The 25,277-nt window shown below is 42.6% G+C and overlaps 1 protein-coding gene across 1 annotated transcript in view; it reads right to left on the bottom strand.

Annotated features, from left to right (window-relative positions):
* LOC140725948 (uncharacterized) overlaps window positions 1-25,277 on the bottom strand; it is a 111,875-nt gene that overhangs the window by 46,848 nt on the left and 39,750 nt on the right. Inside the window, exons 2-5 of the mRNA XM_073041870.1 lie at window positions 15,973-16,332; window positions 14,225-14,284; window positions 13,794-13,853; window positions 2,623-2,997 (exon numbers count right to left, since the gene is read on the bottom strand). Of these exons, the coding sequence (XP_072897971.1) occupies window positions 2,623-2,997; window positions 13,794-13,853; window positions 14,225-14,284; window positions 15,973-16,332 (855 nt within the window). The remainder of the gene's footprint in view (window positions 1-2,622; window positions 2,998-13,793; window positions 13,854-14,224; window positions 14,285-15,972; window positions 16,333-25,277) is intronic.

Here is a 25,277-nt window from a genome sequence, read left to right as displayed (position 1 = left end):
TAGACTATTATCTAAATGGGGAGAAAGTTGAAACATCAGAGATGCAAAGGGACTTGGGTGTCCTCATGAAAGACTCCCAGAAGATTAATTTATAGGTTGAGTCTGTGGAAAAGAAGGAAAATGCAATGTTGGCATTTATTTCAAGAGGAATAGAATATAAAAGCAAGGAGATAATGCTGAGTCTTTATAGGACACTAGTCAGGCCACACTTGGTGTATTGTCAACAGTTTTGGGTCCCATGATCTCAGAAAGGATGTGTTGTCATTGGAGAGAGTCCAGAGGGGGTTGAGGATGATTCTGGGAATGAAGGGGTTAACATATGAGGAGCATATTCTAAACTGGAATTTAGAATGGGGAGGGATCTCATTGAAACCTACTGAATGTTGAAAGGACTAGATAATGTGGATGTGGAGAGGATGTTTCCTATGGTGAGGGTATCCAAAACTAGAGGGCACAGCCTGAAAATTGAGGGATGACCTTTTAGAACAGAGGTAGGGAGGAATTTTTTTAGCCTGACAGTAGTGAATCTGTGGAATGCTCTGCTACAGACTGCAGTGGAGGCCATGTCCTTGGGTATATTTAAAGCAGAAGTTGATAGTTCCTGATTGGTCAGGGCATCAAAGGATATGGTGAGAAGGCAGGTGTATGGGGTTGAATGGGATCCAGGATCAGCCATGATGGAAGGGCAGAGCAGACTCGATGGGATGAACTGTCAAATTCTGCTCCGATGTCTACTGGTCATATGGTCTAAGTACGTTGGAGTGGGTTATGTTAATTAAGTTTTACTGTACCCATACTCTTCGTGATTTTTATAAATGACCTGGATGAGGAAGTGGAGGAATGGGTTAGTAAGTTTGCTGATGACACAAAGGTTGGAGGTGTTGTGGATAGTGTGGAGGGCTGTCAGATAGAATGCAAAACTGGGCTGAGAAGTGGCAGATGGAGTTCAACCCAGATAAGTGTGAAGTGGTTCATTCTGGTAGGTCAAAAAGGATGACAGAATATAGTATTAATGGTAAGACTCTTAGCAGTGTGGAGCAAAGGGATCTTGGGGTCCGAGTCCATATGACGCTCAAAGCAGCTGCGCAGGTTGACTCTGTGGTTAAGAAGGTGTATGGTGTATTGTCCTTCCTCAATTTAGGAGCCGAGAGGTAATGTTGCAGCTATGTAGGACCCTGGTCAGACCCCACTTGGAGTACTGTGCTCAGTTCTGGTCACCTCACTAAGGGAAAGATGTGGAAGCCATAGAAAGGGTACAGAGGAGATTAACAAGGATGTTGCCTGGACTGGGGAGCATGCCTTATGAGAATAGGTTGAGTGAACTCGGCCTATTCTCCTTGAAGCGAATGAGGATGAGAGGTGACCTGATAGAGGTGTACAAGATGATGAGAGGCATTGATCGTGTGGATAGTCAAAGAGGCTTTTTCCTAGGGCTGAAATGGTTGCCACAAGAGGACACAGGTTTAAGGTGCTGGGGAATAGGTACAGAGGAAATATTAGGAGTAAGTTTTTTACTCAGTGTGGTGAGTGCATGGAATGGGCTGCTGGCAACGGTGGTGGAGGCGGATACAATAGCATCTTTTATGAGGCTTTTAGATAGGTATATGGAGCTTAGTAAAATAGAGGGCTATAGGTAAGCCTAGTAATTCCTAGTTGTGTTCGGCACAACTTTGTGGGCCATAGGGACTGTATTGTGCTGTAGGTTTTCTATGTTTCTATGTAAGTAAAAGTTACGCAACTTAATGATTCTTCTCATGTAAGGAAGCAGAAGATTTCAGCTGTAGAAATGAAAATGAGGAAAATGAGCTCTAAGGGTTGTTGAGAAACAGAAGTTAGTCTGTTGCTAAAAATAATTTATTTGTTCAAAACTTAGAAAGGCAATATTTTTACCAATTATTTTAACACCTGCTCCTGTTAATCAAGTCAAAGAAAATTATTAACTCTGCTGAATAAAGTTCTTCTGCATTATCTAAAACAGAGCTCAGAATAGTCAGCAATGGGTAAGTCTTTGAGCACACAACGTTGTGCCTATCTTAATGCTAATTTATATAAATATCCTCATGGGTTTCATCTGTATTTTTCTATTCCTTTCATGTTCTTCTGTATATCTAAAAGCCTGCTTTCACCCCAAAAACCTACTGCAAGCACCTGCCATTCTCTGCTTAAAAACCTACCCCTGGCTTCACCTGTAAACGTGACCCCTCATCCTTAAAACCATGTCCTCAGACGTTTGATATTTCTACCCTGAATAAGATTCTGTATACCCATCATCAGTGTGTTTCTGCTGTCTTTGAATTATTCAATTTGGAACTATTGGCAAGTAGTATAAATCTAAGGGAAGCATCTTTTACAACAAAGAAAATGCACTTAATAAAACCATAAGACATAGGAGCAGGATTAGGCCATTCATCCCATCGAGTCCACTGTTCCATCATGGCTGATCCCAAATCCCATTCAACCTGCCTTCTCACCATAACCTTGGACGTCCTGACCAATCAGGAAACTATCTATTTTCACTTTATATCTACCCACCGTCTTGGCCTCCATAGCTGACTGTGTATGGACTATTGGACTAAGTATATGTCACAAAGTTAAGTCACAAAATGACAAAGAAATACTTACCATCTTTGGTGATGTCTGTAGCAATTGTTCTGTTCCAGCTCATTGTTGTGTACAAACTAGTTTCATCAATTGGTACTTCTGAACTTTTCACAAATCCTGTAGATGACCCCAAATTAATTAATGGCTGAAGAGTGCTCATCAGTCCTTCTGTGGTTGATAGCTCATTTGTAAATGATGGTCCAGGACTGTTTGAAATTTCAATATTGATGGATGGTACAACAGTATACGAAGACTGAGATTCTTGAAAGATGGTAGACAATCCAGCACTGGTGAATGAGCTGGTGCTAGAAGCGGCTGCTGGTGTAGTTGATGAATCAGTAACAAATGGTAATTTGGGGCTTGTAGTCAATTCAGTGCTTGAATAAGATTCAGTGCCTAAAAAAGAGATTATTAACATTAGCAAAAAATAACATTAGTAAATGATTGATATATAATGATTGAATCAAGAAATACAACATATTAATGAGGTTTGGAAAAAGTAAGGTGAAATACTGAATAAAGATTTGAAGAGAGAACTATAGCTGTACCAATAGAGAAGGGAGAGATAGGGGACTAAATAAATAGCTCGTCCTTAGAGCCTGAAGCAATTCAACGGGCAAATTAGCTTCTTACTATAGTACATAAGGTCATTCAGGTCATCAGGTGCATGCCAGCTCCCGGCACATAATCCCATCAATCCCACTGCCCTTCCAGTTTTCCTTCAGCCTTGAGTCTTCTTCCTTGTTACTTGCTCATCACCTCCCTTTTAATTTTCTTTCACAATTATCTCCATTACTGTGGCTAATTAATCTTTGGGATGTGGGAGAAACCTGGAGCACCTGGGAAAAAATACACACTGAGGATATGGAGTTTCCAGATAGACAACAAATGAGGTCAGGATCAAGTCCAGATAGAACCATAGAACCATAGAACATTACAGCACCGAAACAGGCCTTTTGGCCCTTCTTGGCTGTGCTGAACTATTTTTCTGCCTAGTCCCACTGACCTGCACCTGGGTCATATCCCTCCAAAGCTGTCCAAGTTTTTCTTAAATGTCAAAATGAGCCTGCATTCACCACTTCATCTGGCAGCTCATTCCACACTCCAACCACTCTCTGTGTGAAGAAGCACCCCCTAATGTTCCCTTTAAACTTTTCCCCCTTCACCCTTAACCCATGACCTGTTTTTTTTCTCCCCTGGCCTCAGTGGAAAAAGCCTGCTTGCATTCACTCTATCTATACCCATCATAATTTTATACACCTCTATCAAATCAACCCTTATTCTCCTACGCTCCAGGGAATGAAGAGCTAACCTATTCAACCTTTCTCTGAAACTCAGTTTCTCAAGTCCCGACAACATCCTTGTAAACCTTCTCTGCACTCTTTCAACCTTATTAATATCCTTCCTGTAATTAAGTGACCAAAACTGCACACAATACTCCAAATTCGGTCTCACCAATGTCTTATACAACCTCACCATTACATTCCAACTCTTATACTCAATACTTTGATTTATAAAGGCCAATGTACCAAAAGCTCTCTTTATGACCCCATCTACTTGTGACGCCACTTTTAGGGAATTATGTATCTGTACTCCCAGATCACTCTGTTCTACTGCACTCCTCAGTGTCCTACCATTTACCTTGTATGTTCTACCTTGGTTTGACCTTCCAAAGTGCAATACCTCACACTTGTCCACATTAAACTCCATCTGCCATTTTTCAACCCATTCCTCTAACTGGTCCAAATCCCTCTGCAAGCTTTGAAAACCTTCCTCACTGTCCACTACACCTCCAATCTTTGTATCATCAGCAAATTTGCTGATCCAATTTGCCACATTATCATTCAGATCATTGATATAGATGACAAATAACAATGGACTCAGCACTGATCCCTGTGGCACACCACTAATCACAGGCCTCCACTCAGGGTAGCAATCCTCCACTACCACTCTCTGGCTTCTTCCATTAAGCCAGCGTCTAATCCAATTTACTACCTGTCCATGTATACCTAGCGATTGAATCTTCCTAACTGACCTCCCATGCGGGACCTTGTCAAAGGCCTTACTAAAGTCCATGTATACAACATCCACTGCCTTCCCTTCATCCACTTTCCAGGTAACTTCCTTAAGAAACTCTAATAGATTGGTTAAGCATGACCTACCACACACAAAGCTATCCAAATACTTATAGATCCTATCTCTTAGTATTCCTTCCAATAATTTACCTACTACCGATGTCAAGCATACTGGCCTGTAAGTTCCCGGTTTACTTTTTGAGCCTTTTTTAAACAACAGAACTACATGAGCTATCCTCCAATCCTCCGGCACCTGATCCGTGGATATCAACATTTTAAATATTTCTGCCAGGGCCCCTGAAATTTCAACACCAGTCTCCTTCAAGGTCTGAGGGAATACCCTGTCAGGTCCTGGGGATTTATCTACTCTGATTTGCCTCAAGACAGCAAGCACCTCCTCCTCTTTAATCTGTATAAGTTCCATGACCTCCCTACTTGTTTGCCTTGTTTCCATAGACTCCATTCCAGTTTCCTTAGTAAATACAGATGCAAAAGACCCATTTAATATATTTCCCATTTCTTTTGGTTCCATACATAGCCAACCACTCTGATCTTCAAGAGGACCAATTTTATCCCTTACTATCCTTTTGCTCTTAATATACCTATAGAAGCTCTTAGGATTATCCTTCACCCTGACTGCCAAAGCAACCTCATATCTTCTTTTAGCTCTCCTGATTTCTTAAGTATTTTCTTACTCTTTTTATATTCCTCAAGCATCTTATTTCCTTCCTGTTGCCTATACATGTTATACATCTCTCTCTTCTTCTTTATCAGAGTTCCAGTATCCCTCGAGAACCAAGGTTCCTTATTGTTATTTGTTTTGCCTTTAACCCTGACAGGAACATACAAACTCTGCACTCTCAAAATTTCTCCTTTGAAGGCCTCCCACTTACCAATCACATCCTTGCCAGAGAACAACCTGTCCCAATCTATGCTTTTTAGATTCTTTCTCATTTCTTCAAATTTGGCCTTTTTCCAGTTAGAACTTCAACCCGAGGACCAGATCTATCTTTATCCATGATCAAGTTGAAACTAATGACGTTATGATTGCTGGAACCAAAGTGTTCCCCTACACACACTTCCGTCACCTGCCCTAACTCATTTCCTAATAGGAGATCTAATATTGCATCCTCCCTAGTTGGTACATCTATATACTGATTTAGAAAACTTTCCTGAACACATTTCACAAACTCTAACCCATCTAGACCTTTAACAGTATGGGAGTCCTAATCAATGTGTGGAAAATTAAAATCCCCTACAATCATAACTTTCTGTCTCCTGCAGTTCTCTGCTACCTCTCTGCAGATTTGCTCCTCCAATTCTTGTTGACTATTGGGTGGTCTATAATACAACCCTATTAATGTGGTCATACCTTTCCTGTTTCTCAGCTCCACCCATATGGCCTCCGTGGACAAGCCCTCTAATCTTTCCTGCTGAAGCACTGCTGTAATATTTTCCCTGACTAGCAAAGCTACCCTCCCATCCTTCATCCCTCTGCCTCTATCACACCTGAAGCATTGGAACCCTGGAACATTGAGCTGCCAGTCCTGCCCCTCCTGTAGTCAAGTTTCAGTAAGGGCTATGATGTCATAATTCAATGTGTCAATCCAGGCCCTCAGCTCATCTGCCTTTCCCACAATACTCCTTGCATTGAAATATACACACCTCAGAAGATTATTACCACCACACACAACCTTACTATTTATGACTTTGCATGAACTACTAACATCATTTATTTTTACCCCCATTCCACTATCTACTCTGGCACTCTGGAGATTATTGGAGCTGCTAAGTAACATTGCCATTCTATCCTTTTCAATAATCTGTGTGTGATTCTGTGAAAGATCAGTCAACAGGACATCGGTTTTCTAACATCTTGCACCATTAATCAAACTATTTCCAGAATTGAGGCTGGGAGTGATGCAGAGTAGCATGTTGGGGTGTAAAGCATTAATTGTTCAAAGTAAATTTATCATCAAAGTACACATGTCACCATGTACCAACTTGAGATTAATTTAACCATAGAATCATAGAACACTACAGCACAGTTCAGGCCCTTTAGCCCTCCATGTTGTGCTGACCCATATAATCCTTAAAAAAAAAGTACTAAACCCACACTACCCCACAACCCTCCATTTTTCTTTCATCCATGTACCTGTCCAAGAGGCTCTTAAATATCCCTAATGTTTTAGCCTCCACCACCATCCCTGGTAAGTCATTCCAGGCACTCACAACCCTCTGTGTAAAAAAACTTACCCCTGATGTCTCCCCTAAACTTCCCTCCCTTAATTTTGTACATATGCCCCCTGGTGTTTACTATTTGTGCCCTGGGAAACAGGTACTGACTATCCACCCTATCTATGCCTCTCATAATCTTGTAGACCTCTATCAAGTCCCCTCTCATTCTTCTACGCTCCAAAGAGAAATGTCCCAGCTCTGCTAACCATGCTTCATATGACTTGTTCTCCAATCCAGGCAACATCCTGGTAAATCTCCTCTGCACCCTCTCTTAATATAATTTCTTGCAGACATTTACAGGAAAATAAAGAGATACAATATAATTTATGAAAAACTATGTATAAATAAAGATTGACAAACAACTACTATGCAAAAAAGACTAATCATGCAAATAATAAAAAGAAAGTAAGTAATACCAAGAACATGAGTTATAAAGTCTTTGAAAGTCAATATATAAATTGCGGAATTGTTCAGCATTGAGGTGAGTAAAGGTTCAGAAGTCTGATGTTTGTAGGATATTAACTGTTCCTGAACCTAGTAGTATTTAAAGTTTCTGTCCTTCTCCACCTCTGATCACCTAAAGAATTACAGCTCCCATGGACTTTATAAAAGCAGTTGTAGACAAGTGGGTCCCCACAAAATTATTCCAAGTCTTCCCCAACTAGAAGCCCTGGATGAACCATGAGATCTCTAACCTGCTAAGGGCCAGATCAGGTAAGATACAAGAGGAACAAGTAGGATCTCCAAAAGGCCATCTCACATGCAAAGTGGCAATTCAAGACCATTGTACATATATATCATATAATCATATATATCACAAATCTCCACAAAGTATTTATCTGAGGTATACACTTATAGAAAAGAGTGGAAAGAAAAAACAAGCAAAAGGAAATAAATATGTACAAGTAGGGAGTGATCTTTTTTTTTACAACATATTCATTGATTTGTGAGAATAAAATCAGGCCTATGAGACATTATGTAGTTAAACCATTTTTCCCAGCATGAATCAAATTGTTCCAGCTTATGGTTAACAGATGCTGTTATCTTCACCATTTTGTAAATGTCCATTGTAATTTCCATCCATGTATTTAAAGTTGGGCTCTCCTGTGATCACCATTTCCTAGTAAGAGTCTTTTTACCAGCCACCAACAGTATATTCATTAAATATTTATCTCTTTTCAACCATTCTTGAGGTATATATCCAAAATATATGGTCTTACTCTCTAAGGATATTTCACATTTAAAAATGTTTTGTAGGGCATTGTGTATTCCCCTCCAATAGTTTTTGATAACAGGGCAGTCCCAAAAAATATGATAATGATTTGCATTTTGATCTCCACAATTTCTCCAGCAAACAGGGAGGTTACTATGATAATGGGATTTCTGAGAGGGTGTAATAAAATATCTTATCAAGTTTTTCCATCCAAACTCCCTCCATTTCTGTGAACTGGTACACTTCCATTGATACCTCCATATTGTTGTCCATTCTTCCTCGGATATAATTATCCCTCCTTCCTTCTCCCATTTTGTTTTAATGTATGAAGTCGAATGTGTTTTAAGATTTGATAACCCCTTATACATGCTTGAAGTGATTCTACTACCATTATCTGAATTATATGCTTTTCTAAAGAGCTCTATCAAGCATGTATTTGCCTTAGTTACATTTTTAAACGTCTTATTAACATATTGTCGCATCTGTAAATACCGATAAAAATCTTGCTTTTCTAATAAGTGTTTCTCTTTAAGCATTTCAAAACTGAACAGTGTTCTTTCTTTCATTATGTTGCAAAGAACTGTTATTCCTTTAGCTGTCCAGTCCTTAAATCCAGCATCCAATTTATTTGGTGTAAAATCCAAGTCATATGCACACCATTTAAGAATTGCAATATCTCCTTCTAGATTATATTCTTTTTATAGTAGTTTTCCATATTTTAAGAGTCAATTTCACCCATGGTTATCAATTCCTTTGATATTTATGTACCTTTGCAGGTTGTTATCAGCCAAAATTGCTTGTATGGGGATGGGAAGTACCCGCTCCTCAATGTTTTACCATTGAGAATCATATGATGGGTTGCACCAATATATCACAGCTGTCAAATATGCTGCAAAATAATAATCTCTAAGGTAGGTCCCATCCCCCCTTTTCCTTTGCTAATTGCAAGGTTTTGAGACAAACTCTAAGCCTTTTACCCTGCCAAATATACCTTGATAACATCTTGTTCCATTCATTGAATTGATTTTGATTAATCTCTATTGGTAGGGTCTGAAAGAGATATAACAGTCTGGGCAGTATATTCATTTTAATAGACTCCATCCTTGAACTGAGACTGAAAAAAGGAATCAGGTTGCATCTTGCCACATCTTCCTTAATTTTTTAATCTAAAGGCTGATAATTACATTCTGATAATTTTGCCAAATCTTTTGGCATAATGATGCCCAAATATTTGAAAGACTCTGTGTGCCATGCCCAGGGGTATTGACTTTCAGTTTCTTTTGGTGGGCTATAGTAATATGAAAGTAATTGGGTTTTATTTATGTTGATCTTGTATCCTGATAATTGACCATATTGTTCAAAGGATTGCATCAATTTAGGTAAAGAGTATGTTGGTTGCCCTAGATAGATCAAAATGTCATCAGTGTAACAAGTCAATTTATGCTCTGTCCCTTTAATAGTAATTCCCCTGATATCTTCATTTTGTCTGATGTATTGAGCTAATGGTTCCAGATATAATGCGAAGAGTAGTGGTGACCATGCTCAACCATGTCTCGTGGGTAAGACTATTTGATAAATATCCATTGATTTTAATCCTAGCAGTAGGGTTGTCATATAGTGTCTGTGTAGTTTTAATAATTGTGTCTTGGAAACCAAATCTATGTAAAACTCTGTAAAGAAAATTCCAATTAACCAAATCAAATGACTTTTCAGTGTCCACACTTATCACTATTGCTTCGATTTTATTTTTTTGTATATGATCCATAATGTGAAATGTCCTTCGTACATTGTCTTGTGTCTGGCGTTGTCGTACAAAACTTGTCTGATCATTACGTATCAGTATGGGTAGAAACTCCTCTAATCATTTGGTCATGATGGAGGTAACCTATAACCTATAATTTACATTAAGAACGGATATTGGTCTAAATGACCCGCATTCCATTCTATCCTTGCCTTCTTTCGGTATAGCTGAGATTATCGCTTCCTTCCAACTGGGTGGCATTTGTGCCTTTTTTAGAGCCCAGTTCAGTGTGAGGAGTAAAACAGGAATTAACTCATGTTTAAGTTCTTTGTACCACTCTGCCGTATACCCATCTGATCCTGGTGACTTGCTTAATTTAAGCCTACTAATTGCAGCTTTTAATTCAACTTCAGTTATGTCAGCAGTCATCGTTCTATTTTGTTCTTCACTTAAAGTGGGTAACTCTAGAGAATACAAGAAGGTGAAGGTGTCAATTTGGTTATGCTTCCACCTGGAACTTTGGAATATAGAGTTCTGTAAAACACTTCAAAAGCTTCTTGAATTTCACATAGCTTATTTTTTATCATTTTTGTTCTTGGGTCCCTAATTCTATGAAATGCATTTTCTGCTATCTTTTTTCTCAGTTTCCACACCAGTATTTTCATAGATTTTGATCCACTTTCATAATGTCTCTGTTTCAGAAACATTAAATTTTTCCTGATTTCTTGCGTCGCCAAACTATTAATTTCATTCCTAACTCTTTTAATTTCCCCTAATATATCCTGTGCCAAATTCAATTTGTGTTTTTTCTCTAGTTCCTTCAGCCTATTTTGTAATTTCTCTAATGTTTTATTCCTTATCTTTTTCTTATATGAATATATCGCTATAATTTTCCCTCTTAAGACCACCTTCAGAGTATCCCATAAAATGGAAGGTGAAACCTCTCCATTATCATTGAATTGTAAGTAGAGACCAATTTCTTTTCTAATTTGTTCCTTAAAGAATGGATCATTGAGTAGAGTTGAATTTAGATTCCAAATAGTATTCTTTGGTTGTAGGTCAAAATCAACAGATAAATATATAGGTGCATGGTCACTTACATCTGTTGTCCCAGTTCCACAGGTGTTTATTTTGTCTTTGTCTTTTCCAAATGTTATGAAATAGTTTATTCTTATATATACAGAATGGGGAGCAGAATAATGAGTGTAATCACTTCTGTCGGGGAAAAGGTCCCTCCATACATCAATTAAACCAATATCCTCAAAAAGTGTATTAACTTTCGTACGTAAAGATTTTGTTTCATAGGTTTTTCTATTGGAAGAGTCTAAGTTTGGTTGTAATTGTAAAATTAAGTCTCCCCCACATATCAGGAGACCTTCTGTTTCTGTTACCATAATATCAGTAATTTTCTGAAAGAAACCAATATCACTTCCCAGGGGTGCATATATATTCAATAGAGTCTTTCCATCTATAGTCCCCCTTACCAGAATATATCTGCCCTCTTTATCTCCCATTTCGAATACTTTTTCAAAATTTAGCTTACTTGAGATAAGAATAGCAACTCCTCTCCTATGTCCTGATTTATATGAGGAGAAAAACAAATTAGTGAACCCCATTCTCATTAGTTTTTTTATGCTCATTATCACGTAAATGAGTTTCCTGTAAATATACTATATGGGCTTGTTCTTTTTTCATTTTGGATAAAATTCTATTATGTTTGATTGAACTTAATAGCCCATTGACATTAAAAGAAATGAATTTTACCTTGTCCTTAGCCATCTGTATTTATCTGTCAATGTATCATTGAAATTAGAATAAAACTTAATCAATCTACTCCCTGAACAAATAAGAACCAAGAAACGCAAATAATAACAAAAATGGCAATGAACGTGTGATTCCAAGGCTGAGGTCTCTAGTAGATGACCCTGCATTGAGCTAGAGGAAATACCTAGCTGTGGGGTTAACCCCTCCTACTTGTGAGTTGAGGGCCCCCATTGCAGTATTCATAAAAGTCAGTGAACAAATCCATTACACAGAAAAGATTTCCCTGTGTACTCCTCCTATATATGCACACACACACATATGCACACATATATATATTCTCATTTTGGTGGGGTAAAAGGAGTAAGTGAGTGAATAAAGAATAACAACTAAGTAATATAAAGTCCACATTATAATAAGTATTTCTCAAGATAGGTATATCACCGTCTGCTTTTGCTTCCGTTTAGCTTCTCAACATTTTTAAAGTTAGCCAAACCTTATGGCTTTTCTGAAGGGGGTGAGGGCTTTCTTTGGGAAGCTCCCGGTCTCTTCCTGATATATTTCTCTTGGCCTCCTCCCGTCTCCTGCCTACTCGATTCTCACACTATTTCCCAAGCAGAGCGGGATAATTCCTCTGCCAGGCTTTCTCTCGGTTTGGTCACGCTGACGGGCAACCATCTGGCCTTCATGTCTGTAGTTGCCTCTTCCACTGTCTGGTACAACCGCGTCCCGTCATCATAAAACACTTGAGGGTATGGAGTTTGAAATCTAATCTTTTTTTGCTTTAGTACTTGCTTTACTTCAGAGTATTCTTTACATTTCTGCAGGACGGGGGGGGGGGGTAATCTTGGTCAAAATATATTAATTTATCATCTAAAAACACTCTCTTCTTACCCCAGGCCCTTCGTAGAATCTCTGTCTTGGTACTGTACCGAAGGAACTTAATTATTATTGAGCGTGGTTTATCTTGAGTAGACTTCTGGACTAACGCACGGTGGGCTCTTTTGATTTCCAGCTCCATAGTTGAGGGAAGCTCCAGCGCGTCCTGCAGTAACTTTCTGACAAACTCCCTCACTGATAAGCCCTCTGCTCCTTCAGGAACGTTGTAGATTCTGATATTTTTCCACTGTGATCTTCCCTCCAGGTCAAGCAGTTTACCTTCTTGGTGATTTAATATTTTTATCATCTTACTCAGTATTCGTTCAACATTTTGAAATTTTGAACGCGACCTTCCACCTTCTCAATTCGAGTCTCTGCCACCACTACTTTTTGATTGACGTTGGTGAGCTCTGACTTAATATCATGTAGCTGCTGCTTTATTTCTTTCTGGAACTCCCTTATCTCTTTCAGAATTTCCATCATATTCGCCGCTTCGCCTGAACGAGGCCCAGCATCCACCTCACTAGCACACGGTTGAGTAGGAGAGCCGCTCGTTGCACTCCTCTTGGCTGCATGCTCCGCAATGTCGCTTTTTTATTTCCATTCTTGCCCCTCTTTTCAGTTCAAATATTTTTTGAAAAATACTATATTTGATGGGTTTATGGGGCTTAATACGCATTTTTCCGGAGGAGCTAGTGATTAAGCTGCCATTCTCAATGATGACATCACCAGAAAAACTGTCACCCTGGTTTTCACAAGATGCTTGGATTGTCTCCCACACCCAAAGTAGTAATAATTGCATAATAGGTTATTGTACACTATTATTCAGAGTAGGTAAAATGACAAAGGAATCAAAGGGCATGTGTGGAAATGTGTGAGAGTAAGTAGTAGAATTACAAATGCTATTAATCCACAATGAGCTGGCATGGATGCAATAAGCAATCTCCTTCTGTTTTGTATTAAGTAAGTCATCTTTCAAATATTCTACTTAGCATGCCCAAAACATAAAGGTGAAATTGTTGAAGTGAGCTATTTTCTTGAATGATAATAGCATATTGCACTTCATGAATTAATTTCTATGGCACAGTTTCATACTTTTCACTGTAAAATTAAATTCCCCTGCCTAGTAATGGAAGTGGAAGAGGAAAGCGCAGTGTAGCAATCCCAGTATTTGCATGTTCTTAAAACTGTCACAAATGTTATCAATTGTCTCAATCAACACATAACTGAAATATTTTACTTCCAAAGGGCAAAAATTTAAAGTTAACAAAATATGTATTCCTACCTTGCCACCTTGTGTGTTGAGAGGTGAACGTACTCAGTTTTATTGATGCCATGGATAAATCTAACCAAAACAAAAGAATCAAAATTATTGAATTAAATCAATTCTTGTTAAAAGTGTCCAAGTAAAATGAATCATTACCATTGTATCTTACTTTAAGCTTGCAACCTTAGTTCTGTTTTTTAGTTCATATACCAATTGCAAAGTTTTTATTTCATATTAAAGTTCATATTTCCTTTACTCTAAACCAAGCTGGCTCAGAATAGGTAGGAGAAAGAGTGATCATTTTAAGGTGACAAGGTATCTAGAAGGATTTCAATAACCTGAAGATGGCAATACGAGTCAAACAGGCAACTAAGTATTAGTAAGATTTCTTACAACTTTTGTTTTACATACTGTATTTACATTTGTATTTACAAAATATGTATTCCTACCTTGCCAACTTGTGTGTTGAGAAGCGAACGTGCTCAGTTTTACTGATGCTGTGGATAAATCTAACAAAAACAAAACAGCAGAATGAAATTTAAAGCCAGATTTCCTTAAAGTAGTATCATAGTCTTTATTATGACCACACAGCATTCTTTGTTCACATAAATCTAAAATTCTAAATTTAGATTGAAAGTCTGTAAACTTTTGGATGGTTTTCATGGCATGGCATGTTAAGGACATTAAAATTTACAAATGTGTAATACATTAATTTGAATGCTGTTAGATTAGCAATGCCAATCATGATATGGGATATTCCCTGGGATTGTAGGTGTTCAAAGTCAAGTCAAAATTTCAGCCAACCTAATGTCATTTACCATCACTTGGCCTATAGTCTTCTGTCTTTGCAATTCAAGTGATCACTCAGGGATCTTTTCAATGATGTAGAAGCATGCATCTCAACCACCTACAATGGCAGTGCATTCCACTCACCATCTGGATAAAAAATCTTACTTTTAGTTCCCCAGTGACAATCTTTTTTTTATTAAGTTTTAAACATGTATACATAACAGTCATAATAGTACAAAAAGAGTGGGATTATATTATTGGTAGTTAACACCTGTTGATATAAGCTATCGGTAACACCAATATATTTGACCCCCCAAACTCTTAATATAAACATGATATAAAGAAATAAAAAACCCCAAATTGAAAAATCAAAAACAAAGTAAACTAAACTAAACAAAACAAAACTGAACTGAACAAAGCTGGGCTGATTTTTTTTTACATCGGATACAATCATTAATGTTGTCAACTCCGCTCCTCTACCTATATTTAAGGTTAATACAAAGGAATCAGAAAGGGTCAAATTACATTTTATGAAAATATTGAATAAATGGCCTCCAAGTTTCTTCAAATTTAAACAAGGGATCAAAAGTACCACTTTTAATTTTTTCTAAGTTTAAACAGGATATGGTTTGGGAAAACCATTGAGATATAGTTGGAGGCTTAATCTCTTTCCAATTCAATAAAATGGATCTTCTAGCCATTAAAGTGGCAAATACAATCATCCGACAAGCTGAGGTGGGTAAGTCCATCATTGGTAGAATAAAGATTGCAGTAATAGGATGAGGTTGTAAGTCAATACACAAACTGTAGAAATAGTATCAAAAATATCTTTCCAATATTTTTCCAAAAGAGGGCAAGACCAAAACATATGAGTCAAAGAAGCTACCTCAGAATGGCATCTATCACAGATCGGACTTATATGAGAATAAAAGTGAGCTAATTTATACTTAGACATATGTACCACTTTAAATTGAATCAGCCATGATGGAATGACAGAGCAGACTTGATGGGGTGAATGGCTAATTCTGCTACTATGTCTTATAGTAACTGAAAATCTCACTGCTTTGGCATAGTGCTACCGTTTACACCGTTTAAGAGAGCTTTACTTGGGGGAAAAATGTGCTAATAAACATATCATTGTCGACCAGTGAGCACTAACATGCCCAGAAATGCGAGTAACCATTCTTACATAACCGTCAATATATGAGATCAGCTGTTGCCGTTGTAGAATTCTAATCTGTAATCGGCAGAATCAGCTTCAGTTTTTCAACTCGCAATCAAAAACTATGATCAAACTATGTTCAAAACATCTCTACTCTTGAAACTCATTTTTATGCATACTATTGTACTTAACAATCATTTGCTTGAAGAATAAATCTATAACAGGAAGCTGCAATTTGTAGCTTACCTTTTTTGATAACGGTGAGAATGATTGATGCCTTGAAACTTCCTTCTGGAAAGGTGACTACTGAACATGTATACGTCCCAGAGGCAGACTCTTGTACATTTGTGATACAAATACTTGCCATTCCTTCAGTTGGTGATTGGGACTCAAATTTAACTGAATCCCAAATCTGATGAATGCCATAATCCTTATTGGCAATTATGATCAATGAGTCATTGTGTGGATGATCAATGGTCTCACCACTCCATTGGATCTGTAGAACTTTAGGGGTTTCTGCCTCTGACAGTATGCATTTTAAAGTGACGTTCTCACCAACTAATGCAGTCACCTTTGGAACACAATCAATTTTGAGTCCTTGCATAGCTGCAAAACAAAAGTAATCCCATGATATGATAGATAGAAAGTATAATTAAATATTTAGAGTATACCTTTTTTGAAATGTTTGAGATAAAGGGAGATGCAAAGTTAGTTAATGAAGTCAGTTTGCAATTATGAAGTAAAAGACAGAAATGTATTCACTGATGCCTATGCTAATAAATAAAAACAGAAGTATATTTTTTGAGCAAACACGAGGAAATCTGCAGATGCTGTAAATTCAAGCAACACACACAAAATGCTGGTGGAACACAGCAGGCCAGGCATCATCTATAGGGAGAAGCACTGTCGACATTTCGGGCTGAGACCCTTTGTCAGGCTTAACTGAAAGGAAAGATACTAAGAGATTTGAAAGTAGGAGGGGGAGGGGGAAATGCGAAATGATAGAAGACCAGAGGGGGTGGGATGAAGCTAAGAGCTGGAAAGGTGATTGGCAAAAGGGATACAGAGCTGGAGAAGGGAAAGGATCATGGGACGGGAGGCTTAGGGAGAAAGAAAGGGGGAAGGGGAGCACCAGAGGGAGATGGAGAACAGGCAGAGTGATGGGTAGAGAGAGAGAAAAAAACAACTAATTATGTCAGGGATGGGGTAAGAAGGGGAGGAGGGGCATTAACGGAAGTTAGAGAAGTCAGGTGAAATGTTGCCTCACCTGGAAGGACTGAGATGTCTTTCTTTTTTAAACAAAGGGGCTTCCCTTCTTCCGCCATCAACTCTGCTCTCAAGTGCATCTCTCCCATTTCCCGCACATCTGCCCTCATCCCATACGCCCGCCACCCCACTCAGAATAGGTTTCCCCTTGTCCTCACCTACCACCCCACCAGCCTTCAGGTCCAACATATAATTCTTCGTAACTTCCGCCACCTCCAACGGGATCCCACTACCAAGCATATCTTTCCCTCCCCTCCTCTCTGCTTTCAGACTTACGCGACTCCCTTGTCCATTCGTCTCCCCCATCCATCCCCACTGATCTCCCTCCTGACACTTATCCTTGTAAGCAGAACAAGTGCTACACCTGCCCTTACACTTCCTCCGTCACCACCATTCAGGGCCCCTGACAGTCCCTTCAGGTAAGGCGACACTTCACCTGTGAGTCGGCCAGTGTGGTATACTGTGTCCAGTGCTCCTGGTGTGGCCTTTTATATATTGGTGAGACCAGACGCAGACTGGGAGGCCGTTTCACTGAACACCTACGCTCTTTCTGCTAGAGAAAGCAGGATCTCCCAGTGGCCACACATTTTAATTCCACATCCCATTCCCATTCTGATATGTCTATCCATGGCCTCCTCTACTGTCAAGATGAAGCCACACTCAGGATGGAGGAACAACACCTTATTTACCGGCTGGGTAGCCTCCAACCTGATGGCATGAACATTAACTTCTCTAACTTCCGTTAATGCCCCTCCTCCCATTCTTACCCCATCCCTGACATAGTTAGTTGTTTTTTTCTCTCTCTCTTCCCATTGCTCTGCCTGTTCTCCATCTCCCTCTGGTGCTCTCCCCCCTTTCTTTCTCCCTAGGCCTCCCGTCCCATGATCCTTTCCCTTCTCCAGCTCTTAGCTTCATCCCACCCCCTCTGGTCTTCTCCTATCATTTTACATTTCCCCCTCCCCCTCTTACTTTCAAATCTCTTAGTGTCTTTCCTTTCAGTTAGTCCTGATGAAGGATCTCGGCCCGAAACGTCGACAGTGCTTCTCCTAAAGATGCTGCCTGGCCTGTTGTGTTCCACCAGCTTTTTGTGTGTGTTGCTTGAGTATATGTTTTGGTTTGCCTACACTTGTTTTTCTGGACAGTTTGATGTGACTATCTAGTGCATACAATAATCTCTCAAACAGATAGCTCTTAGGTCGGATCTCAAAAATATTTTGTCACCTTCTAACAGCTTTGGGGATTCATTTAGTAGCCAGAGCAGAAGTAGAGGTTATGGAGTAAAGACAAATTTCACTTTATTCGATTGACTTCAAGGAATGATTATGCTGCCACTCCAGGTTCTCCTCTCAGATCTCCCCTACTTGACTAAAAATACCTCCTCCACATCCTACCCACCCCAACTTATCCAGTAACAGACCTCAGCTACTTGCTTCATTTAAATGGGACAACCATTGATGTGAAAAAAGCCTCTCTCAGCTTCACTTTAATGGCCATTACAAGAAAATCAAGTATGAAGTATAGGCTATTCAATATATACATGGTCCCAAATAGTTTCCACAACCATAGTTACCACCATTTGAGAAGATAATAGCATTCCCAGAGGTGAAAGAATAAAGTGGTTTACAGTAGATTCCGGTTAATTTGGCCATCAGTTAATTAAGGCAGTGCTTATTTGGGACAATTCTTAAAGAAGAAAAATTAACTGAGAAATTCCCATGTTTATTTGGGTTACCATGCCACTTAAATTGGGACAGGAGACTGTTGCTGAAGAAGTTTCTAACTGGAATCAGTCATGTGCACTTGTGCGGCTGTTGGATACTAGTTTGTAAACAGCATCAGCTGAATGTGCTTGTGTTATGTTATCCTCTTGGATAGATGGATGCCAATTCAAAAATCCATGTTCTGATAATTGTTTTCTCTTTTGGATTTTAAAAAAAGTCACTCTTGCTAAGATGTCATGAGAAGATTTGACACTAGCGAAAGCAATTACCCCACTGGACCAAATTAAAAGCCATCTCCCTGTCCGCTCCCTGGACAATAAAATGGACTACATCCGACTCCAACGTAGTACTCGGCGGGAGTACAGAGTTTGCTCTGCGTATGTCTTCACAGAGACATGGCTCACTGATGGGATTTCGGATGCTGCCATCCAGCTAGACGGGCTAGCTTTGTTTCATTTGGACAGAGATGCAGCTGTCTCCGGTAAGACTCGTGGTGGCGGTGTCTATGTTTACATCGACACGGAATGGTGTAAGAACTCTGTGCTGGTTTCCAGACACTGCTCATCGTTAGTGGAGTTTGTGGCAGTTCGATGCAGACCGTTTTATTTGCCACGGAAATTCATCTCTGTCCTTATATTCGGTGTGTACATTTCTCCCCAGCGCTAATGCTAAGGAGGCGCTCTGTGAACTGTACGGGGCTATTAGCGAACTGCAGAACGCACACCCTGATGGACTGTTTATTGTCGCCGGTGATTTTAACCACGCGAACCTTCAGTCAGTGTTCCCCAAATTCCATCAGTATGTGGACTTTGTAACGAGGGGGGAGAAAGCATTGGCCTGATTTACACAAACATTCCCGACGTGTACCAGGCAGAGCCCCGCCCCCACCTCGGATACACAGATCACATCTCTGTTATGCTAATCCCAGCATACAGACCGCTCACCAGGCGCTCCAGACCAGTTCAGAAGCAGGTGAAAACCTGGCCAGTAGGAGCCATCTCTGCTCTTCAAGACTGCTTTGAGCACACTGACTGGAACAAGTTCAGGGAGGCTGCAACCGATGGTGACTCCACCAACTTAGAGGAGTACACAGCATCAGTGACCAGCTACATCAGCAAGTGCATTGATGATGTTACTCTGTCCAAGACCATCACTATACGCGCTAACCAGAAGCCATGGATGACCGCAGAGGTGCGTGCGCTGCTGAGGTCCCACGACTCCACCTTCAGAGCAGGCGACAAGGCAGCTTTAACAACAGTGAGGGCCAAACTGTCCCGAGCCATCAGAGGGGCAAGGCGTGCACATGCCCAGCTAATCCACAGTTACTTCCAAGACAGCAGTGACACGCGGCACATGTGGAAGGGCATCCAGGACATCACCAATTACAAGACAACATCACCTGACTGTGCAGGTGATGCCTCCCTCCCAAATGCTCTGAATAACTTCTATGCCAGATTTGAGGTGGAAAATGACATGGCGGCGAGGAAGTCCACCCCTCCTGCCAATGACCAGGTGCTGTGTCTCCCCGTGGCTGACATGAGAAGAACCCTGTGCAGGGTCAACCCACGGAAGGCTGCTGGACCAGACAACATGTGCTCAGAGGATGTGCAGTCCAGCTAGCAGATGTTCTCACTGACATCTTCAACATCTCTCTGAGCAGTGCCACCATTCCAACGTGCTTCAAGGCCGCCACCATTGTCCCCATGCCGAAGAAGTCTTCAGTGTCCTGCCTAAATGACTACTGTCCCTTTGCACTTACATCCATCATCATGAAGTGTTTCGAGAGGCTCGTCATGAGGCATATCAAGACCCTGCTGCACCCCTCACTGGACCCCCTGCAGTTTGCGTACCGTCCCAACCACTCAACAGATGACGCCATTGCCACCACCCTCCACCTGGACAAAAAAAGACACATACGTTCGGATGCTGTTCATAGACTTTAGTTCAGCATTCAACACAATCATCCCTCAGAAACTAATTGGGAAGCTGAGCCTACTGGGCCTGAACACCTCTCTCTGCAACTGGATCCTAGACTTCCTGACTGGGAGACCTCAGTCAGTCCGGATCGGGAGCAGCATCTCCAACACCATCACAGTGAGCACGGGGGCTCCCCAGGGTTGCGTGCTCAGTCCACTGCTGTTCACTCTGCTGTACATGACTGTGCTGCAACACACAGCTCGAACCATATCATCAAGTTCGCCGATGACACGACCGTGGTGGGTCTCATCAGCAAGAATGACTAGTCAGCTTACAGAGAGGAAGTGCAGCGGCTAACGGACTGGTGCAGAGCCAACAACCTGTCTCTTAATGTGAACAAAAGAGATGGTTGTTGACTTCAGGAGGGCACAGAGCAACCACTCCCCGCTATACATCGACAGCTCCTCGGTAGAGATCGTAAAGGGCACCAAATTTCTTGGTGTTCACCTGACGGAGAATCTCACCTGGTCCCTCAACACCAGCTCCATAGCAAAGAAAGCCCAGCAGCGTCTCTACTTTTTGCGAAGGCTGAGGAAAGTCCATCTCCCACCCCCCATCCTCATCACATTCTACAGGGGTTGTATTGAGAGCATCCTGAGCAACTGCATCACTGCCTGGTTCGGAAATTGTACCATCTCGGATCGCAAGACCCTGCAGCGGATAGTGAGGTCAGCTGAGAAGATCATCGGGGTCTCTCTTCCTGCCATCATGGACATTTACACTACACGCTGCATCCGCAAAGGAAACAGCATTATGAAGGACCCCATGCACCGCTCATACAATCTCTTCTCCCTCCTGCCGTCTGGGAAAAGGCTCCGAAGCATTCAGGCTCTTACGACCAGACTATATAACAGTTTCTTGCCCCAAGCTATCAGACTCCTCAATACCCGAAGCCTGGACTGACACCTTGCCCTACTGTCCTGTTTATTATTTATTGTAATGCTGGTACTGTTTTTGTGCACCTTATGCAGTCCAGTGTAGGTCTGTAGTCTAGTATAGCTTTCTCTGTGTTTTTTTTTATTACGTAGTTCAGTCTAGTTTTTTGTACTGTCTCCTGTGAACTATGGTCCTGAAAAACATTGTCTCATCTTTACTATGCACTGTACCAGCAGTTATGGTCGAAATGACTTGACTTGACTTGACTTGATCTGTGAAAAATCACTCATCTTGAACTGCAGAGATAACTGGAGTGCTAAAATCTACTACTGTATACTTGATACATCAGCAAGATAAAACTACTAGAAGAATGCATGTTACATGAGGGACAACAGGGAATATTGCAAAAACAAAAGCAGGAACATAAAACAGATGGTTGGTTATCTTGATGGAAATGTTGGCACCACATTAAATTCAAGAAAGCACATAGTGAGAAAGATAGTGCTATAGCTGTAAGTGTAGAAACACAGAGATCAACAGAACTTCCAACCTGCTTCAAAATTTCTGTGCAAATGATATTGTGGTGACCCACTTTCTGCACAGGCGAACCGGCTCACAAATAGCCAGCGCGCGGGGGGAGACGTTGGTAATGCACCTCCGACGTCATTTCCGCCCGGAGAGGGCGGGCGCTAGGGATTTAAATGCCAGCACCGTGAAGTTTGAATAAACTAGTCTCGAAACGACTTACCGACTTGCGTATCGTTATTTCAGCGCTGTGTGTAGCACATTGCTACATTGGTGACCCCGACGGTCCAAATGGGATTTGGAGCAAAGATGACCGACTCTTCATCTGTTCACGCAGTTTCGCTAAAACTGCCGACTTTCTGGACACTGTGACCACGCGTGTGGTTTAGCCAAGCAGAAGCCCAGTTCCAGATTCGGCAGATATCCTCTGATTCTACGTGTTACTATCACGTGGTGAGCGCCCTTGACCAGGAGACGGCCGCCCAGGTTGCGGATTTCATACAGTCGCCCCCGGAAGAAGGCAAATATGAAGCATTCAAAGCGCAGCTCATTGGGACCTTTGTCCTCTCACGGCGTGAGCGGGGTGCCCACCTGCTTCACCGGGACGGTTTGGGAGACATACTGCCGTCAGCATTGATGAACGAGATGATGTCCCTGGCTGATGGACACAAGCCCTGCCTCATGTTCGAGCAAGAGTTCCTAGAGCAACTGCCCAAGGACATACATCTGCTGCTGGCCGACGCAGATTTCAGCGACCCCCGGAAGGTGGCGGCCCAGGAAGACATGCTGTGGAAAGCCAAGAGGGAGAGCATGGCATCCGTCGGTCAGATTACCAGGCCACGCGCCCCACAGCGGACCAGACCAGGCCCGGCAGGGGGGCACACACAACACAGAGGCAGGAGTGAGGAGGCCAGTTAACAGTGGTGTTTCTACCACTAGCGGTGGGGCACAAAAGCCCACCGTTGTCGCCCGCCCTGCAAGGGTAATGACTATGGCGACTGGCCACCAGGACAGCCTCTTGTATGTCTGGGACAAACAGCCGCTTCTTGGTCAACACCGGAGCGAAGATCAGCATCTTGCCCCCGACGGGGTACAACACCCACAACAGGAAGCCAAGACCCACCCTGAGGGCCGCAAATGGCAGCACGATACGGACCTACGGTACCCGCACAGTGCAGCTGCAGTTCGGCGCCAGCCGGTTTACGTGGGACTTCACACTGGCCACGGTGGCCCAACCACTCCTGGGGGGCGGACTTCTTGCGAGCTCACAGCCTGCTGGTCGACTTGCAAGGGAAAAGACTGGTACATGCCGAGACTTTCCAGACGTTCTCCCTGGGTGAAGCCAAGTTGCCGGCCCTACACCTGGACTCCATCACGCTGTCGGACAACGAATTCACCAGAGTCCTGGCAGACTTTCCATCGATTCTGGCACCACAGTTCACGGCAGCCATGCCCAGACACGGGGTACAGCACCACATTCCGACCCAGGGACCACCCCTCCACGCCCGTGCACGAAGGTTCCTCCCGGAAAAGCTCCGCCTGGTAAAGGAGGAGTTCAAGAGGATGGAGGACTTGGGGATCGTACGGTGGTCCGACAGCCCATGGGCCTCCCCCCTGCACATGGTGCCCAAAGCAGCTGGGGGTTGGAGACCATGCGGCGACTACCACAGACTGAACGAGGCTACAACTCCAGACCGTTACCTCATGCCGCTCATACAGGACTTTGCAGCAAACCTGCACGGGGCAAGAATCTTTTCCAAAGTAGACCTCGTCCGGGGATACCATCAAATCCCGGTGCACCCTGCAGACATCCCCAAAACAGCACTCATCACCCCGTTCAGCCTGTTCGAGTTCCTCTGAATGTCGTTCGGCCTGAAGAATGCCACACAGATGTTCCAGCGGCTAATGGACGCGGTGGGACACAACCTGGACTTTGCGTTCATCTACTTAGACGGCATCCTTATAGCCAGCAGTTGTCGTCAGGAGCATCTGTCCCACCTCCGCCAGCTCTACTCCCGCCTGAGTGATTTCGGCCTCAGGATCAACCCAGCCAAATGCCAGTTCGGTCTCGATACCATCGACTTCCTGGGCCACAGGATTAGCAAAGATGGGGCAACACCTCTGCCCGCCAAGGTAGATGCGATCTGCCACTTTGCCCGGCCCAACACGGTCAAAGGCCTGCAGGAGTTCGTTGGTATGGTGAACTTCTACCACTGTTTCCTCCCCTCAGCAGCCCGTATCATGCGCCCTTTGTACACCCTGATGTCGGGTAAAGGCAAGGACATTACTTGGGATGAGGAGGCCGCGGCCACTTTCGTTAAAGCCAAGGAAGCCTTGGCAGATGCCGCGATGCTGGTGCACCCCAGAACGGACGTTCCGACCGCCCTCACGGTGGACGCATCCAACACAGCAGTCGGTGGGGTGCTCGAGCAGCTCATCGAGGGGTGCTGGCAAACCCCTGGCATTCTTCAGCAAGCACCTACGACCACCTGAACTCAAGTACAGTGCTTTCGACCGGGAGCTGTTGGCACTATATCTGGCAATCCGGCATTTCAGGTACTTCTTAGAAGGCGCGTTAACAGACCACAAACCGTTGACCTTCGTGTTCATGAAGGTGTCCGATCCCTGGTCGGCTCGCCAGCAGCGCCATCTGTCCTACATCTCCGAGTACACAACGGACATTCAGCACATCTCGGGAAAAGACAACGTCGTGGCGGATGCACTCTCCAGACCAGCTGTCCATGCCCTGTCCCTGGGGGTGGACTATGCAGCACTGGCGGAGGCGCAGCAGGCAGACGACGAGATGCCCAGCCGCAGGACCACAGTCTCGGGTTTGCAGCTGCAGGACTTTCTCGTAGGCCCAGGTGAGAGGACCCTCCTGTGCGATGTGGCTACCGGCCACCCTCGCCCCATTGCCCCGGCAGCCTGGAGGCGGTGAGTTTTGGACTCCATACACGGTTTGGCACACCCATCTATCAGGACAACCGTCCGGCTGGTCTCCAGCAAGTTCGCGTGGCACGGACTTCGCAAGCAGGTCAGTGAATGGGCCAGAATGTGCGTGCAGTGCCAAACAGCCAAGTTGCAGCGGCACACTAAAGCCCCACCGCAGCAGTTCGAACCCACCCATCGAAGGTTCGACCACATTCATGTGGATATCGTGGGCCCCCTACCAGTGTCCCGAGGAGC

The sequence above is a fragment of the Hemitrygon akajei genome, chromosome 4, assembly GCF_048418815.1.
Source record: "Hemitrygon akajei chromosome 4, sHemAka1.3, whole genome shotgun sequence".
NCBI lineage: Eukaryota > Metazoa > Chordata > Chondrichthyes > Myliobatiformes > Dasyatidae > Hemitrygon > Hemitrygon akajei.
Note: the sequence above shows the minus strand (reverse complement) of the source record. Positions and strands in the feature narration are given on the sequence as shown.